The sequence below is a fragment of the Serinus canaria genome, chromosome 6, assembly GCF_022539315.1.
Source record: "Serinus canaria isolate serCan28SL12 chromosome 6, serCan2020, whole genome shotgun sequence".
NCBI classification, from domain to species: Eukaryota; Metazoa; Chordata; class Aves; order Passeriformes; family Fringillidae; genus Serinus; species Serinus canaria.
In genome coordinates this window covers 13,619,513-13,639,775 of record NC_066320.1, presented here as the reverse complement: position 1 = coordinate 13,639,775, position 20,263 = coordinate 13,619,513, and the positions used below count along the sequence as shown (strand labels likewise).

Below are 20,263 nucleotides of genomic sequence, written 5' to 3'. Positions count from 1 at the left end.
AGGTGGCAGCAGGGAACCTTGCAGGTAGAGTGCAAAATCGTTGGCGACACAACATGCGAGAGGCTGACAACTGGCACAACAGAAGGAAATTATATGGTTTGCTTTACCTTTTGATGTGATTGTGTTTTTAAGACTCATAGATGTTTTGCAAAGCCTGTTGCACCAGCTTGGACTGCTTAGAAGAGCCCGTGTCTCTCCTGAGGGCCTGCTTAGTTGTACGTGAGCAGAGATGTTCTGCTGGCACTTCCTGCCATCCCAAGGTGGAACCCACTTAGAAGCCTTTACAGAAAAGCTCCTCTCAAGATTAGGAAGGAGTGTATGATAGCTGTACCTGGAAGCAAATGAACACAGTGGATAAATACAGCTGAAAAAATAGCACTGGCCATATATAGCTGTGCCTAAACAACCAAGACATATTCCATTCTTTGTTCAAGAAAAAGAATGAATCCCCCTGACTCTAAACAATATGTGTTCTTGTAAAAAGCTTCAGCCAGCCAGTCCTTATCTAAACCACTATCTCTGGGTAAGGGTTCAGATACTGGAAAGCCTATTGCTGGGTGCTAGTAGGTTGAAAGGAAAGGGGCATGTAATACAGCATATAACAAAATAATATCACTTCTTACTACCACACAACAAATATCAGTAATTACACACATTGAATCAGATTAGATTCAGATATCAAGGTGAAGCTTTGTGCTATATTTCTTGAAAGGGGCCTCATCTTAGCGAAATCATTATCCAGTGCTCCTTGCTGGATTGCCTCCCACTCAGAGGAGTGACCCAGCTATGACCCAAACTCGGAACACTTGTGTATAAATTAAAGCAGCATTACATCATTTCAGCTGGAGTCTTACCTCTTTGCTCATTGTTGTGCTATGCGGCCTACCTGGAGGTAAAGAAAAGATGGTAAGAAAATGTGCCAAATATTAGAAAATATAAGTTCAGTTCAAAAGTGTGCACACAGCCACTTCTGTCCTGTGGGCAAATGAGATGAAATGACTGAACCACCAGTAAGGTGGGAGGGAAAGAACTTACCTGATTAAATTTAAAATCTTACAAGATGACAAAAGGAACATTTGAGGGTTACTTATGAAGGGATAATACAAACTCTTCTTCCAAAATTTCCCATGTTTAAAAGAGAAGGCATTAGCCAAACAAGTGCCTGTAGCAACATTTTTTTTGATCACTACTCTCAACTCCTGAACAATGAAAACTTGTTCTTCTAAATTCAATGTACTTTCAAAGGGGAGTTTTGCATGTTTGCTGAGAATGCTTAAGCACACGTGCTATTTCACCTAATTGTAATTTTTTATTTTTCATTAACTGAGCAAAGTGTTCCGCTGTATGTAATTTCTTTCCCATAAAAAACCGCCACCCCAGACAGATTTCTTTCTTATTTTTCTACATCATTCACAGAAAGTTCGTATCCTTAATGGATGACAAAGTAGGCAGTAGCATGAGAGTGTGAAGAGGTTTTTTTCCCTGACCAATTTCATTCAGGTACTTCCAGCTCTGATAAATGTACTACATTTAGCATTATGAGTAGAGATTAAGGACACAAGTCCTTGCAGTAAATTCTGTTCAAGTAAACTTCTTAAACTGTGGCCATTGAGGAACGGAGACTAGACAGAGTTAGCGACAGTTCGGTTTTATTCCAGGTCTACCATTAACAGCGTTCAACTACATTTTGCGGCTCCGTATCTGTGAAACAGAGTCCTGGTATTTAGTTTTCCATTACAAAGAGTTGTAATCAGGATAAGACAGTAAATGCTTTAGTGCATTACCATGGCAGAAAAATACAAGAACATAATCTCACACTGCCTGTAGAAAAGCTCCGACATTATGCGGCGTGACTTGCTGTATAATAGCATAGTCAAATCAAGAGGATCATCTCATTCCTGTTTGAATGCCATGATTTCTTGTCAGAATTAAAGATGCTGGTGCTGCTGCAAGTTCCGTCTTTTGCGTTACTCATTGGAAACAAACATGCATCATCAAGGTTTCTTATTCCTCCACTAATTTTCAAATTCATGAAATGATGTAATACAACTTAGGCATGTAATGATGACATTTTGTTCTTTAAATTAGTACTTGCTAGCTATTTCTATAATATCTGAAGTTAGTGTTCTTATTGTTTACTTTATATTTATACAAGATGATGTTTTTACCCATGACCTTGAAATCATGAATAATTATGCTACTAGGACAAAGGTACAAATGCTATTATTATATTGCACTGCTAGTCTTGTTTGAATGTCATTAATATACAAGGGGAAATCAATTAGCAAAACATCATTTTTGAAATGTAATTTATTAACACTGTGTAAGAGTATGCTTTGGTTGAATAGCTCTAAGACAGAAATAATATAATGGCATTGTGGCTACTCCAGTTAGGGTTTGCACCTTCTCTCCATGGAATGAAAGATGAAATCTTCTCCTTCACTTGTGTGTGTAAACAATTGCACAGTAGTAAGCAGCTGTTTTGGTTCAGCAATCACCCATTGTCTCATTCCCACATTGGCACATGATCTGAATGGGAGCCCCCAAATTTAAGTAGGATGCCTTCCTATTTATTATGGCTATTTAATATCAAAGTATGTTAATGAAAAAAGAGTAATGGTTGAACTGAAATGATAATATTTAAGAAAAAAAGTAAACATTACAATCCATTTAAAAAAGATGCTTCACTTTCTCTGGACTGTTGGTATCCATTTGTATCTGTAATTGTTAATAATAAGCAATATTCATAAACCAAAGGAGAAAAATAAGAATCTGGATGCCTTTTTTGTTACTTATCATGAAAACTATGTAAAGGAGACAGGATTTTTTGAAAGGGTATTATTTCTAATTATGGCACTCATATAAACAAGGGTCTTTATTGTGAAGGTAAAAGTTGTTCTTGGGCAGAACTCCCTCCTTTCAAATATGGCTCTTAAAATCATTTGTACAATAAAGAAAACTGGAGCTCAGTTGTGGATATGGAGTTAAGTTGATCTTGAATTTTTTTGGTCAACATTTGAAATTTCTGTGACTAGGATGATGGGAAGATCTCTGTTATGTGCAGTGGCAAAGGACAAGATTAGTTCAGCTGAGTTCTGGGTGAGTAACCTCATGTAACGCAGAGAAAAGTTGAAAGGAAATATGGTTCTTTCCTGTGGCAGTCTGTAGTTCTATTTATATATTTATTATGGAGTAATGAAAACAGTAACATTTTTACAGTGAACAGTAAATAATCATGGAATGCCAAAATACCCAGTCCAGGGTAGGGTATATTTATGTTTGTAGTATATACACACACAAAAAAAGTGCTACCTCTTGGAAGAGTGTTGGGCTAAAGATGGTCTGGTATTTTTTACACAATCTTGGCTGCATGTCTCTAGATAGATCAAATGTTTATCAGTGGTGCCCTTATATCTTCCCAGAAGGCCTGTGTATACTTGCTTGTGGAATATAATTAAGTACTCCAGGAAAAAAAAAATACCTTTAAGAGCTACAGATTTCTCCAGTTACCTGTTCTCAGTGTGGGCACTAGAATATCAAAAGATCTGTTGCACAGGGGACTTCCTAAGACTTTAAAAGGCAGGGTGAATTTCATCCTTAGAAGTTTAAGAACTGAAACAGACTCCTGAAGTACAGAAAAATTAATTTAGCAGTTATAAAGACATCAAATTGATGACACCAGAGAATGAAGTGTAGAATGTCCTCCCCTGCCTTGCCAGAATAATTAGAGAACAGTTCATTCATATCCTCTCTGTTGTTTCTGCAAAAATATCACTCCTGTGATGGGACTTCTGTGATGGAGATGCCTACGAATTCAGCTCACAGATTATTTAACAGCTGGAGAGTGGCAACATCTTTGGTACTGACTTTTAGACAGTAGCTGGTGGTTACTGGCTCCATGTTTTACCTTCCAAATGTAAAGTTATTTGAATTTTTTACTTCTGCTCATATACTATGGATGACTTTGATTCTTTGCCCTTTTCCTGCAAAGGATTTTTGCTTCACCTTTAAGTGACAAGTTCAGATATGAAGTTCTTGATTTTTGTCAGTTTAGGTCAGTTTTGAGTACAGTTTTGGAATAAAAATGCTTAGTTTTCTATTGCCTTTCTATTCAATAGAAAATAAAATTGCCTAAAGATATCCACTGTAATCTAATCTATGACTTTAACATTTTTTAATCTTAAGTGAATATATACTATCACTGTTTAATACAAATAGAGCTGAATTATTATAAATATATTTAATGCATAATGCATGTCACTCAGGTATTATTGTCAGTAATGGATGAGGAATAACACTAGGATAATTTATAAAAGTAGAGAAAATAATTTCTCAGTAGTTCGTGTTTTTCACAGAGTTGGTTTCTAATAACAACATTTTGGTCATAATACGTTTCTAGCATAACTTAAATGACTTGTGCAAATTACTGAACTGACCTGAGTGTTTTCCTTTACACTAGGCTGATTTCCCCTCTTGAATGAGCTGGGGCTGCCAGCCACCACAGCATTATGGCTGTCCTCTGGGTGTCCCCTCACAGATTTTTGACATGCTGGGTGCTGTCACTTAACTGATGCATTGGGTCAGATTGCTTTTACAGAGCACACCTGAGAGGTCGTGCTAGACATGAAGCATTGATTAAGTGATTACAAGGTACGCACAGTACTAAAATGGCCCATGGCTGGAGGTGGTAAGGAAAAGTCGTGGAGCCAGTTTGGAAATCAGCCCATTCCAAATAAACAGGACTTGGAGCTGAGGCTTTCTTCTTTTACAAGGAAGAAATACAAGGCCATTATGGACTTACTCTTCAGTATGTGGCTCAGAATGTCAATGGCAATCTTATTGACTCTTAATAAAATGCCAGGTGGGGCATAGAAAAAAATGAACTGCCAGAATAGAGGTTGCCTCTACACTCTTGGTTCTGTTGTTTACTTCATGGATGTGATGACAGTCTTGAGGTGTTAATGAAGATTAAATTTTACCACCTCTGTATCATCCCTGCCTCATTTGCTGCAAAATCTGCAAGACAGAATGCCAAGAGATCATGATTTGTCACTGACCCCTTTGAGAGGTATGGTAGCAGCACAATATAGCAAAGTAGCCTTTTTTTTTTTTTCACCCACACAGAACATACAGAAGACTGATGAAAAATGAGAAACGTGTAGCTCTTTCCATACCAAGTTAGAGGACTAAAAGCAATAAAGGATTATAAGTTAAGGTATTAATAAGAAAGCATTTTTAAACCAGTAAATTATGAGTACTAGATATTAGTACTAAAAGTATACAGAAAAGTTATGCAGCTATGCTTGCTAAATAAGAGTTACATTTAGGATGTGCACCTGCAAACACACTGGTTTGTCATTTTTGTAATCAGTGATAATTACAGTACCTCAGCAAAAGGGTAAACAGGAGGACCTTGATTTTGCACATCATAACATTGAAATAAAATTGTTTTCTAGTGGCATTAGACTGGCAAATTTGATAGAATTAATATGATGTGTAACTATATGGTTGTGTTAATTTGATTTGTTGTTAAAACAAGCATAAAGTAGCCTGAACTTACTTTAAGGGAATCAGTTGAAAAAACCTCTCTAAATGGTACAAAGTGGAAGTTCTGTTCAGTGTGAGATGCTTAGCCTGGCTTGGGGAGTGGAGAGAGTTTAGTATGGGCTGTACTTCTGGGCCACTGTTTTTGCTTTAATCTGAGGACCGCATCTTGTGGAACTTCTGTAGAAATCTCTTGATCATACATATTCATCTCTTTCCAAGAATTTTTAAAGCAATGGTTTGTTTAACGAGAAAAGATAAAGTCCTGTTAGAGCCCAAATTTTTGTCCACTGATTTTGTATTTTATTTTTATACTTTCCATTCTACAAGAGGGAAAATACTTTTCATTTTTAATTACACACGCAGAAGTGATTATCACTTGAGGGTTTTATCCCCACTCGTGAGTGGTATTAGCAAGACAGCCAACCTTTCAAGCTATCCTCAGTGTAACTAACTGTAAAATTGGGATATTAATGCTTAATTGAGATGGGTATAGTAGGGCTTAATTGATTAATATATGTAAAATGTAATGAAATTTACAGGTGAATGACATTTTAGAAGTGTTAGGTAGGACTTTCTTTATATTTTAACATAACCAGCATAAATAGCATCAGGAACTGATAATTATGAACAATTTTTACAAACACATTTACTTATCTTTCCACTGAAAGACAAATTAATATACTGTACAGTGAATACAATTTGAAGTGGTAAATGTAGAAGAGAACTAACATGTATTTCCATTCACTTGAAGGAGAATATGAATGTTAATAAATTTCCTTGTAGATAACAATTAGAAAATATTATTTGCAATATGTCAGTTTATAGGCCAGTATGATGAAATATATATATTCATTATATATAAATGATCATTAAGCTTGAAATAGACTCTCTAAAATCAGTGGACTTGACTTTTTTTTTGCTCACTTGTTTAGTTGATGAAGGCTTTGGTCTTGCTCTTCTGCTTTAACAGAACAATTTAAAATGTTAGTATAAAGCAGATACCCTCAAATTTCCAGGTAACAAAAGACTTTCAGACCTGTGGTTACCTTAAACTTTCTGTTTGTGACCATGTGGACAGTTCTGTAGCTTCAGTAAAATATGTATACTTTCATAATGAAAAATTAATGGTAGGGAAGCATCTTGCTATGCTTTTTAAGAATTAAAATTTGGAATAAGCAGAAATGGTCATCATGCTGCTGCCCCTTTGAGGTTATTATTTCACCAGATTTTTTTCACATTGTGAGGAGCTTAATGCTTTTTTTTTTTTGCAATTAATTTTCTTTTAAGTCAGACTTGTACTTACTCTAAGATCAAAAAAAGAGGATAAAAGTATACAAGTTAGCTATTAGGTCCAAGGTGGTTGGGATTTTCCACAGGAGGTTCCACATTCTGTATCCAGGCTGCTGTATATGAAGTGTGTGTCAAGCTACATTTTGGGGTTACAAGGCTTCAGTACCATGTCTGGGATGCCAGGTGAGACCTTTCCTCACTCTGTATCACATCCTCAAGAAAAGAAAAAGAAGTTTTAATTGCTAAAAATCTTAGTGAAATAGCAATAAATATTTTAATAGGAGGTTAATGAATTGACATAATGTTAAACAAGCCAGATGGCACTGCTTATAACCATACATGACTGCTACTGCATAACCTCATCTTTGACACATGGCTCTTTGACTGTAAAATTTTCCAGGTTCTCTTACTGCATAGCATTGCTTTCAAGGTTATTTACAAACAAAACCTTCTTATAAAGTACAGCCTAATGCGTGTTTCTTTTTTGTTTCAGTAGGGAAGTCTAAGTCAACCGGAAAATTCATAAAAATTTGAAACTTGGCTATCTAATCTGGATATTTCCTTTTATTGTGAGAATTAATTATGCATATTTCTTAAGAATTTTGGGCTGAGAATAAAGTAGTTTTTGTTGGTTACTGCTACTTCTTTATGAACACAATTTTTGTTGTATTTTCTTATTTTGTGCTGTGTTTTATCCCTCTATCCTGTTGTCCTGATCTATAATGATATATGTTATGACAGGCCCCTTTTCGCTGGGTTCTATCACATAAATCAAGTTATTCCAATTAAAATCAACAAAGTTGTTGTTGTGATAGGCTTTCTTTTTTTCCTCCTCAGAGAGAAAAAAAATAATTTGCCAAAGTTTTTGGATACTTATATATGTATGGAATCAAAGTTGGATTCCAAAATTAAGACGAGAATTTCCTTAAGTTTAGCATTGGTCTGTCTCTAATAATCTCTGCAGTATAAACAGGAAATCTCTTTGGTTTTAGTCTGCTATTTCTTTTGTGTTTCTCACCAAATGAAGGCTTATCAAAAGATTTTTATTATTTTTTTTCTTATTTGTACAGATGGTATGGAGACTAAAACATAACATACAACTTATGCAGGACCACTGTTTGCAATGAATGATGCATTACTTTGGCTCAGCTACTTTCTTTTTATTTTCCCACTTGGATTGTGAGAAGGGTCTAGAAACAGGTTTTTGTAAAGGAGTGGAATATTATTGTCAAAGTTGTAATGAATCTAATCCCTATATCACAGGACTGCTTGACTCAGAAGTTGGAACTTTTTTCCTGCATTTCCTGTTCACAGTAATGCTATTTTCTTGTTAAAGAACAGTTTCTGCAGAAAATACCTCACCCTATACTGGGCTCCTCTGTTTGTGCCCTTGCCTACTCATGATTTTTTTGTTTTTGAAGAACTGAAAATTGTGTGACTAAATTGTGATAGATGCAGGAGAACCTGGAGAACCTAGGACAGAAACGTCTTGTAGGACCAGCAGGTACAATACAATCTACAATCTACAATTAGTCACTTTCTGCTTCATCTTACCCAGGAAAGGTGATTATGCATGTTATGGAGTTGGGAGGATTTCTCAGTATATTCTTTTTTATGCAAGGAGAATAAAACACTAAAGTCACCATTCAGGAAGAGTGAAATTAAACTAAACCACCTTGCTTTCCCATGTACTCTCTCACATTTTCAATAAGTGTAAAACCTGTTTCTTGTAGTTTTCATGTTTATGTATATCTCTCTATTTTAATAGACAATATATTGCTTGTGGAGACCTCTGGAACTTTCAGCTCTTCCTTCTTGCATCATGTGTGTGCATGTTCTTTTCCTAGTGATGTCTCCAGATGCAGAATTAATGCTGGCTGTGCTATATTTATCCCTCCTCACCCAGAAGGATGGGTGGATGAAAGTAATAAGTGAGTAATGGGAAAAGTTGCTGTTTAACAATCTGCAGAGGATGGTGGCTTTTGTTTGGGCTCTGCTATTTCTAAACCATTCAAATTGTTAGCAACTTCCATACATTTCTGTGGGAATCTTTTGTACTTAAAAGGTGTAACAAAAACTAGCAACTGCTTTGGAACTGAACAATAGGGAGCAAAAACATTTGCTATGTTTTAATACAGAAGTTATTCCATATTCAAGTGTAGGAGGTTGACTACTAATTGGACTCTCTTCCTGCTTACTACTCTTCTCAGCAGAGTATGATGTACCTGTTATCTCTGTGGAAGGTTGTGGTTCTCCCCTTTGCTGGTATAACTTGCTCAAAGATGGAAGATTAAAGAATGAGGCCGTGAGAAGCAGGGAAGGAACCTGTTTGTTAATGTCAGGTATTCCCCACACCTTGGCTTGAACTCCTTCCTGATCATACAGTTTTCTGTTGGGGTAAAGACACATCTTTAGGGGCATTGGCTCTTAGGGGCACAGGGCCCTGTCCAATGTGTATTTTCAATAGTATATGCCTATTTATAGATAGGTCTCTCTTACTATGCAGTGTTGTTTGCAAAACAAGATGCAGAATGTGTCTTCTTGGATTAATCAGGTGAATATAGTTCTGAGAAAAATTAAAATGAAACAAAACCTCAACAAAACAAACAAACAAAAATCCCCCCCCTCCTCCCCTTCCCCACCCCACTAAAAAAATAAAAGGCCCCATAAACCTCTCAAAAACCCAAAACCCCAAAATACTTCTGGCTAGTCTGGTAATTTAGTTCTACAGTGAGTTGCCAAGACAGCTGGAACAAGAGAGAGCAGCTCAACGAAAGCTGCTCTGGCCTCTGCACCCACTTCCTTTGTTTTTGACCTTTGTATTCAATCACTTCCTGCAATAATTTTGTTTTGTCTTTGAAACCAGCACAGTGTGACAGATAGTTGCTGCCCCAGACATTGTGACAGAGATCTGTAACAAGAAAATACCTCTGTGAACCTCAGATCTGTTATTTAGAACAGAACTGCAATGTTGTATGGCCTCAAAATTAAACTTTATCCTAGCTTTAGTACCCTTTTCCTCCCGAGTTCTGGTTGTTGCATTCTTATGAGGAAGCATCAGTGCCCTGAGAGGTACAGTTGCTTGAGTATTGCAATTTACTTTCACATGATTGTGCAGCCAGCCAACCTGAAATTCGCCTATACATAATGGATTGTAGGGAAGTATAGCACTTCAAATACGTTGTGAGTCAGTCGTCTTAGGCTTAGGAAAAAATAATCTCTGTGTATTTGCGCAACATATAATTATAGGAGAAGTGGTAGCCAAACCAAGCTTACTGAATTATTTCAAATTAAAAAAAAAAAATCTTATGATCTTATTACTAAGTGTTCTGTGCCTCCACGATTAGCAACAGGACTTTGAGACTTGGAAGAAGGAAAAGCCTGGCATCCTTTTGATGGCTTTATGGAAAAAAAAATTAGAGTGCATAAATTATAGGAGACTGAAAAATACAATTTCTCATCTTTGGTTTGTGCTATACATTTATTTTTGACAACACATCCAAATCTTGCAATAATCTACAAAGCTTGTGGGTGCTCCATGTCAGCATCTTTCTCCTGTGTGTTGTACTCCAGATGGGACAAACAGAGAATCATTATCACCCTTTAGCTTGGAATTACTCTTGTTGCAGTGTTGTCTACTTAGAGTAAAGAATTTACATTTCTTGGCCATCTTTTACTGGAAATAATATTTTTTATTACGTAATACCTACAATAAACAAGGTAAAGACAGAGTATTATGTACAGAGTATTGTGTACGGTTAGAGTATCAGACCTAGGTCCTGGGGGGTGCAGCCTCAGTTCCCCAGATGACTACAGATAATACATACAAGTTCTTATACAAATAATGTATCTATTCTATGCTGCAGTTCCTTTTTTTGTAGGATAAGAAAAGGTTTTTTTTATTTTCCTGGCATGGAGTGGGAATAATGCATTTAAAATGCCAGAAATACTGCTAATACAGAGGAACTTAGTGATATAATACCTGGTTGAGGTAATTTACTTATCTCTGTCCAATCTATAGTCTAAAGGAAACAGAATTATGTATATTATAAAACCCAACCAACCAAACACCAAAATTCACTAAAAGACAGCTCTGTACCACAACATATCTTATGAGAAGGAAGAAATAAATTGCACAATTAATTGTTGCTATGTCTTAGTTGTTAAGGATGTAACTTATTAAATGTAATTTTAGCCTAATAGCTATAGTGTGCTATATAATGTAACATTAGGGATTTTTAATTGTATTTGGGTGATACCATTTTTTGGGTCATACCATAATTGTCTTTACCTTTATTGGAAGTGAGATAAGATTACTGACTACAAATTTTATGAAAGGTTTTTTTTCCCTGCCATCAAAGCTTTTCTATTGTTCTGTTTTTGAAAACTCAGCTTATAGAATAATGCATTTTGAAGTATATACATAAACTTACCTTAAAAGAATGCTAACAATGTTACAAAATGAAGCTTTTCAAAGACATCAGAGGATGTCGAACTTCAGGGTGCCTTAACAATAAAACAGTGAGTGAGCTTATGGGCTGCATTAATTCACAATGCCCATGTAGCTTCACTGTGCTCATATCACACTTCTGCCATATAATAGGAAAATAATAACCAAATTTATCCCAGATATGGTTTTAGACATAATTTGGTTTTTCTTGGGGACACTGGAGGAATGAAAGAGCCAAAATGCAAGAAGTAGAAAATATATCAGATTGGATGCTCTGCTTTTGTGTGGCAGGAAAGGGTAAAACTCAAAAACTAGATGATTGTAGAAATATTAACCCTTCTATCTTTCTAATATGAATCTCCACAAGAATGAAAAAAATGTAAATCGAGGCCATTAGTTGACAGTAGGAAAGCAAACCCAGAGTTCTTACATGAGCCTACAGTAGTATAAGATAACCAATTTTCATTGACTGCTTTCTAGGACTATTTTATCCTGCAGAGTTTCAATCACTCCAGCATGGACATAAGTCTGGAAAAAACCCCAACACTTCAATGTCACTCAGATGTTCTTCAGTTGTATAGCACTATATCACACTGCCATACTAATACTGTTCAAAAAAAGGTGTAGCAGTGTATTGAATACATATGCAGAACTTGCTTTTCAGATCCCTTTAACCTGCTTGTCATTGGCTGTTAAATATCCTTATAAGTGGCAGTATGAGAACTAGTTTGGAGATAGGAAAGAAGAAATCTAATTTGCAGCTGTTCAACTTAGGAATGGCAAATGACATCATCACTACTGTATTTCTTTCTGGAGGACTAAAGTACACACCTTATTGTACTTTATCTTTTTTCTGTCAGGGTTTTTTCCTGCATGTTTCACAGCAGAGAGTGCTAGTGATGCTGTTTCCTGGGAGATATCTGAAGTTATTAGTTTGGACATTAAACACCCTATTTAACTCTTTGTGATTAAAAACAGGTGTAAGGGAAGCTACATATGAATAAAATGTTCCTTTGGCAATACAGAGGAAAATGTTTGAACTACAGTCAATCTTTCTCAGCTAAATTGTTCAGTTTGTATTCACATCATATTGCAGTGGATACTTATTAACAAATATTTTGAGACAATATTTTCATAGTTAGCATCAAGAAAATAAGTTTTATGGATAAACTGTGAGCCAAATTTTCTGAAGGTCAAGTTGGAAAAATTCTGTTACTTGGCTGAGATTTTTTTGCTGAAATTATTTGCTTCAGAAAACTGTTCAAACACACTATTTTGTCAGGAGAAATTATATATATGTGGGTTTTCTTAAAAGTAGACAATAGTTTATTTGACCTACTCTGAAATATAGGATAATTGTATTTGTGTACATGGAGGTATACATGGTTAGTGTGCTGCAAGCTGGAAAACAGACCATTTTGATTAACTCAAAAATTTTTATAACTTTCAGTTAATGAAAAAGTCAGGATTGCTATTATTTCCTCTTATAAATGTTCAGTGTTCATTTGAGATGGGGAAATGCTTGTATACAAAGGCTTTATATGAAATGACATAATTCATTTGGTGCTTGGTGCTATGCCATATTTACTGGTTTGTATTAGCTAATTATTTAATCAGTTGATCAATGAGATTTCCTGATTGTAACTGAGTCCTAAAATGACACAAAGCTCTGTTGTTATATGAAGAACTTATTTATAAGAAGCAAATCTGATGTCTATCTACCATGGTTCCAACATATTGCTTCCCACTTGGAGCTGGTTTCCAGGTATTATTTTAAACTTATAATGCTCTTTATTCAAAGAACAGGTCAGCATATATACATATTTGTGTGTGTAAAAGATGTACTAAGCACCTTAGTGTTTCTTAAAACCCCTATTTTTTTAAAAGTCCATGTTGTTTCTTTCTGTATGTAACTGACATATCAAGCAGTTTTGGCAATACTCTGTTTGGAAATCTTATTGAATGGCCCCTACCGAAGTGCCACCTTCTGCATCTAACTGCAGTGAAAGTTATTCTTTAAATAAACAAGTGATTTTTACGTTTTTTTTTTGTTTTTGTTTTTTTTTAATATATAAATACACTATAAAAAAAAAACATTTCAAAGGTCAGCTATGGCCAGCTGCCACATAAACTATTTTAACCTCTACAAAGAATCCTGACAAAACTTTCAGCTTCTGAGGAACCCCTGAGAAATATATTCTGGAAGTACAAACTTAGTCCTTTGAAGGTTTACTCATATAGGCAGTTCTACCAAAGCTAAATAAAACCTTTAGATGATGCAGGCTGCGTGGGCCAGGACTCAAGAAGGTAATGTTTTGAGATGCTCAGAAATACAAATACATATGGTAAGGTGAAGAATAGCCTGAACCCAGAGGCACTTGGGATCTGTGACACTGATGATCAGCTGGCTCAAAAGCTGGAGAAGTCCTTCAGTATTTACATTGCATTGTGATGGATTTTAGCTTCATAACAATATGGGGCACAAGCTAATGAGCACATTGACTCATATGCCTGAAATCTGAGACTATGTTATAACTTTGTTAAAATTGCAGATTAGATGTTACAAAATAGTCCTTCGGGGGCAGACAGCTGTGAGTTTTCATTGCTCTTGAAAATTATGTGCAAGTGACGGGTACTTAAGAAATAAGGGAATAAAGCAGAGTCTAAAATTACAAAGTTTGAGAAGTTCACCAATAATCCCATAGGAAACTGGGAGCAGAATTAGGATTTTTTGAGATGTAAGTTTTCAAAGTCTAGGGAAGCACCACAATAAGACAGTCATCTCTCTTCTCCTTTCCTCTGGTACAGGGAGTTTTGTTTTTCCCTTCCTTTACAGTATAATAGTCCCATTTTGTCACAGCGGTCAGTAGCAGTCCCTTTTGTTACACACCATGGGACTTGGACCTAATATTTATCCATGGCAGATAACAATCTAGGCCATGTCTGTACAAGAAAACGTTGAACTGGTTCAAAAGAATGACTGTAAGCCTGATGCACTTAAAACAGTTTGCCACCTCTTTAAGTTGTTTTTGTAATTTAGAAAATTCAGCTCGACTGATTGAAGAGATGATAAAGTCAATTTAAGTCACCCGGTTTAGGGAGCTGCACCTGCAACTTTTCCCTCTAGACAAGGTCTTGCCTAGTAAGTAGGAGGATCAATGGCAGGTTAATGCAACTGGCAATGTAAGAAGCTGGAAAATCCCCCCAAACTTGCTATTATTTGTGTGGGCTATTTTGTAAACCATTTAGGCAGGGATTTTTTTTCTTCATAGATATCTCTAAAATGGCAGCTAACACTCTACTAAAATTAATCTTAATAATGTAGATAATGATAAGCTAAATTGTTTTCAATACAGTTGTCCCAATTTTACATGAGTGTAGTATTGAACTGAATTTACTCCACTAAGACAAATACTGTAGCAGTGGGCCACTTGAGCCTTGAGCTGTATGTGTTTATTCTGGTGGGAACCACATGCTTGTAGCTGAAAGAAAGATAAAAAGTAGATACAGAAAGAGGAGAATGTATTGCTTTGTTTAAATTTACAGTTCACATAGTACTTGTTTTTCTTGGCATATGTTATTTACTATATAATCTAATAGATAAATAAAGGCCCTGATGGTTTGAAGCATGCTGAGTGATGATCTGAACTAGCAAGTATGCCTGGATGGAAATTCTTACTTAGAGAAACAGAGCTTTTATTCATCAGTGTACGATCAGCTTATTTGCTGTGGCTGAAGGGTTTGATTCTTCTGTCTTATATGATACAAGGAAAATTAGATCATGCAAAGCACTGGAGTCATTTATTCATTGGCCATATTTTGATTTTTATGCATGTTGGCCCATTGACATTTCTAACACAGTACATTAAAACAACAGGGAGGAAGAACATTTTTTTCCTCAGCTATTTGCTCTGTGTTTCCTGTCCAGCAGTCACTGAAGAAGGAAGGATGGCTGTAGGGAAGGTGTAGTGCCACAGCTGTACCAAGAATTTATTTTGTTGATACTAAGAGGTAGAGCAGCAAGTACAGTATGGGTTTCTGCTGTGTTGCTGAATAAACTCAAGAAAGTGGTTTGCAATGAGGAATACATATCCTCCTGAAACTTATTTCCCCTCACAGCATGTGCCTCTGCTTTCAGCAAGAGTGAGTTACGCTATATTAGCAATAAAGGGGAAAATGAGCCAGATTTTTAAAGGTGCTTAGGCAGCTGAAGAAGTAGGTAGATGACTAATAGGATTTAGGATCCAAGCTTGGGAAACCTTTAAAAGTCTCATATAAAATTCTTACAGAAAACCTGCAGCTCCTCTAGTATGCCTGAACAGTGATAACCTACCATCATGCCATTATTTTAATTAGTAACTCTTGTGTCCTGGAAAAACTCATTTGACAGGGTTTTCTGATAATTCCAAAGGAACTTCTGGTTTCCACACAAATTGTTCTATATTCTAGAAACAAAAAAAAAATATTGCTATGGGAATGTGGACCTTTCCTGGAGATAGCATGTTTTTGTTTTTTTTTCCCCCTGCAGGTGTTTCTTTACCAGTGACATACATCTCCTCAAAGGCAAGTTATGCTTTATGCCACAAATTAATGAGCTGCTTAGTAGGTGGAAAGCCAGTACAGATAATGTTCCAAGTAATCTAGTGCCTTATGGGAACTGAAATCCAAGACGTCATCCCTCTGTCAGTGTCACAGAGGCATGACTTTCATCCCCAATTTCCATCACTTCATCCCATGGCCTAGTCCAGCACTGCTACAGCCCAGTACGTGTGGCAGCCCCGGCGCCGGGAAGGGCAGAGAAGCTGGGGGAGGGTTTGGAGTCTTATGAGGAGCAGCTGAGGGAGTTGGGGTTGTTTATCCCGGGAAAGGCTTGGAATGAGGCTGGGGGCAGCTTAAAGGAGCGTTCAGAAAGGTGGAGAGCAGTCTGTTCTCTCAGGCAGCTGCCGACAGCGGGTACCTCAAGCTGGGCCAGGGGAGATTTAGGTTGGACATTAGGAGGGATTTCTTCATAGAAAGGGATTAACCTAAGAACGGGCTGCCCGGGGACGTGATGGAGTCACCTTTCGGAGAGGTTTTAAGGAAACACTGAACGTGGAAACACTGAACCACTTCATGCCATGGTGTAGCTGGCGTGGTGGTGTTCGGTCCTCGGTTGCACTGGCTCGTTTAAGAGGTCTTTTCCAACCGAGTTGATTCTGTGAGGCACGGCAGTTGCCGAGTGCCGCTTCGGACTCGCGTTCCAGGTAGGATGTCGCAGCGGGGCCCGGGGCGGCCGCCGGACAAGGTTGACCTTGCCTGGGCACGCAGACCCCAGGCCACGCCAGCCTCCCGCTGCCACCCGCCCGGGCCCGGCGCGGTGCCGCCCCGGGCCTGGCTGTGCCCTCGGCCCGGCCGCCGCAGGAGGCGGCGGGAGCTCCGCGCTGCCGCCGCCCCCGGCCCGGCCGCGCTTCCGCCCGCGTCAGCTGACTCTGCCAGGCAGCGGCCCGGCCCGGCACCGAGCCCGCGGAGCCTCCGGCGCGGCCACCCCGCAGCATGGCAGGGGTCGTGGTGAGCGGAGCACAGGTAGGTGTCCGCGGCCCGCAAGGCCGGCCGGCCGGCCGAGCCCCACCTGCCGCGGGCAGCGCGCCCCGGCCGGCGCGTCCCCGCCCCCGGCACTGGGAGCGGCTGCTCCCGCTCCGCGCCGGCTCCCGCCTCTCTGCCCGTGCCGCTGCCGGTCAGTGGGGGCGGCGGACGCGCATGGGGCAGGTTTAGTTTCCAGCCGCACCGCGCCACGGGACGTCGCGCAGGTATCGCCTCCGTCGCCGCAGCGCTGTCCCGAGGCCGCCGAAGGGAAAGGGCTGAGGAGCGGCCCCGGGGCTGCGCTCCCAGCGCCGGCGGACAACGGAGCGCCGGGCCGGGACAGCGCTGCCCTGCCGGGAGCCGCAGCCGTGTGCTGCTCACGTGCGGCGGGCGCGCCCCCGAGGCTCCCGCGCAGCGCGCTCCCAGCGGGATGCGCTCCGGCTCGGAACCGCGCTTGCTCTGTCCGGCTGGGGGCCCGCGGGAGCGAGCTGAGGGAGAAGGAGTGAAATCTGCTAAGTGTTGTTCCTCCTGAAACCGCTTATGTATGTTTCGGTTTGGTTAAAGAGAAGTTGGGAAATATAACACATCCTGCTGACTTTTACCCAGCGCCGTGGATGGCTACTGAAAATGATTCTTTCTGAAAGTTGATGACATTAGTGATACACCTGTGACTAAAGTTAGAACTTTTCTTTTTTCTCCCCCTAAGGAGAAGGAAGCTTGTCTTATTTTTGAAAATGGTTTGCCATTAAACCAGGATGCTACCTGGTTTGGTCACTATTTCTATGTGGAATTCCTGTAAATATGTGTGTGATATGAAGGCAGTTAATTGGCTAATTTTGAAGCTGCTGCAGGAAACAGTTCCTGTGGTCTTTGTGGTGCACCCTGGCACTGAGTGACACACTGCCTTCTTCCCTTGAGCCCCTTAATATCGCTATGTGCTCAGCATACAATCTTCTATCATGTAATGCTCAGCTGCCTGGAAATATTCTCCAGATACAGTTCCCTTCAATGGAAGGGATTATGCAGTATTGAGAGTTCATATGTGACCTTTTTGGTGACGTTCCTTAATAAAGACATTATTCTATGGGTTATTAAGATTTTGGTATCGTAGAATGATCACAGAGACTAAATGGTGATACCCTCTGAAACTAAAGCAGAAGAGAGGTGCAACTGCTATTGATAGTTAAATATTTTGTGTTAAATATTTTGTAACAACATGACTTTTTCATGAATTGCATACATTGTGTTGAAGAGTGTGCAAGAATTATCTCAGGCCTCCATAGCCTATCTGATGCTGGGCTTTGTGGGAAACTCTGAACATTTTGGTGGGGTATTGAATAGGCCACCTTCACTATATTTGAGTCAGAGAATTGGGTCACGGACACCTCTACATCCAGCTTTTAATCCTGTGTGGTGGTCTGTGACTGGTATAGAAAAATCTAAGAAATCTGCTGTTACTGATGTGCCTTACAGCCAAAGAGCTGGAGTCTTGGGAAAAGTATGCTTGCTCTCATCTCTCAGTGGTGGTGTCTCTGGACATGTACTTGGAAGCTCATAGTCATTTTGAGGGTATTTGAAGAGGAAGCAAAAGGAAGAATACTCAATTATGTACATTTTATTGTTTCCTGAGTAAATGATTTTGAACTGAAACAATGAAAATGAAGAAATACTCTTCTTTCTTCTGTCTAATGGCATCTCATTTTATATTAGCATTGTACTATGAGTTTGCTGAAGTGGACTCTGTGGAAGTAAAATGCCTTTACAAGGCCTCAGCACTGAGAGGCCATGATAACAATGTGTCATTTGTAAATATGCCTGTGAATAATCTGTTTGTACCAGTTGTGTAAATATATTTGTGTATTATAACTGTTCAAAGGCTGAACCTTTGAAACATTTTAGGTATTTTGTCTCCTGTGTGCTCTAAACAACATTTATATTAATCTTTTTCTTCGATTTCTATTCTTGTGGATAGGGCTTTGATGGCCAAGTAAGTTTCTGAAACAGAGTGTAGCAGACCAGAGTCCCCTGCTCCTTCTCAGCCACTGCTCCTGGGTGAAAGGCAAAGTGAGGGTCTGTGCTCTTGCTGTGTTTGTAGCTCCTCAAGACATTCTTGTCCTCCCAGTGTTAATAGGCATCATGTTTTAGTCATTTCTGTTTCAACACATTACATTGAACCAAATGCTTAATCCAAAGCGTTAAGCTGTTAATGTGATGTCTTTCAAAGGGTTTGCAAGCATTAATTTAAAGAACTCTGCAATTCAGTGAAGAATGATGCAGTTCTTTTATGCATACCTTAGCGTATGTTGTAAAACACATTGTGATTATCTTAGACGTAAACTGGAGGAAAACCCCAACATATTTAATTCAATAATTAATTAAATTCTGCAAAACATTTTCTGTTCTATCCAAACCATTAGGATGCCAACTACCAAAACAGTTCCTTTCCCTTTTGTTATTATACTTGCTCAAGTTGTGTGTATATCTGATAACAGAATATATTGCAAGAGCAGGTTGGTCTGATTTAACAAGGGGAAGAAGTTGTTAAACTGAGCTTCAAGCTACCTGTTTTCTGCTCATAAAAATTATTTCACTGTTGTCAGCTTTATCTGTTGAAGTTATTGAACAAAATGAATTAAATGGAATGCCATATAGTATTATCAGATGCAATCATTTTTAGAGCGTAGGAGATCAGGATGACTTGCAGAAGTACATACTGTCAGTCTGCTCTGCAGAGGAGTCTCTGTTTTAACAGAAGGTGGAATACTATCAAAACAATTTTGATGGATTTTTTTGCATATTTTAGACTAGTGGAATATGGTACTGAAATTTACTTTATAATTAAACTAGTGGATAATAACAGTGTTGTATAGATAGTGGTCTAAAGTGGTGCTTAACTTGCTAGTTGGTCATTAAGGGAAGCTAAGATTTCTGCAGCACAAAATCTGAAAAGTCAGTATTTTGGACACAGAAAGGATGAACCAATATAAATGTATAGAGTTCTTGACAATAGTTTTGAAAAGCTTTGTGGGATTGCTTTGAAGAAATCAAATCAATGACTTCTAAAACAGTACAGCAGAAATAATAGAAGAAGTTTTGCTACTTTACTTTTTGTATTCTTCTGGAAATATCACTCACTTCATTCTGATTAAAGACTAGTGAAAACAAACAGAATCTGAGTAGACTGGTTTTTGTGCTACCACTAATTCTTCCTGTGTTTGCTAAAGATGGGTTAGATTGGCTGGTATGAAAAAGATTACACATATGTGAGGGTAATGAGAAGCCAGAAATCTTTAAGACTTCTGTGACTGTCTGAAAAGAAGCTGTATGCTTCATTTTCATAGTCATGGGCAGCCCTCTTGCTCTGTCTGTAGTGTGCTACTGGGAGTAAGTCTTCTCAGGGAATGGTTAGAATGGATT

General features: G+C 38.4%; 1 protein-coding gene across 1 annotated transcript in view; it reads left to right on the top strand.

Moving 5' to 3' along the window:
* The first annotated feature begins 16,732 nt into the window (after positions 1 to 16,732).
* The window catches only part of LRMDA (leucine rich melanocyte differentiation associated), a 604,806-nt gene continuing 601,275 nt past the window's right edge, over positions 16,733 to 20,263 (top strand). The window contains exon 1 of the mRNA XM_030241074.2: positions 16,733 to 16,849. Coding sequence (XP_030096934.1) covers positions 16,820 to 16,849 — 30 coding nt within the window. The 5' untranslated portion in view covers positions 16,733 to 16,819. The remainder of the gene's footprint in view (positions 16,850 to 20,263) is intronic.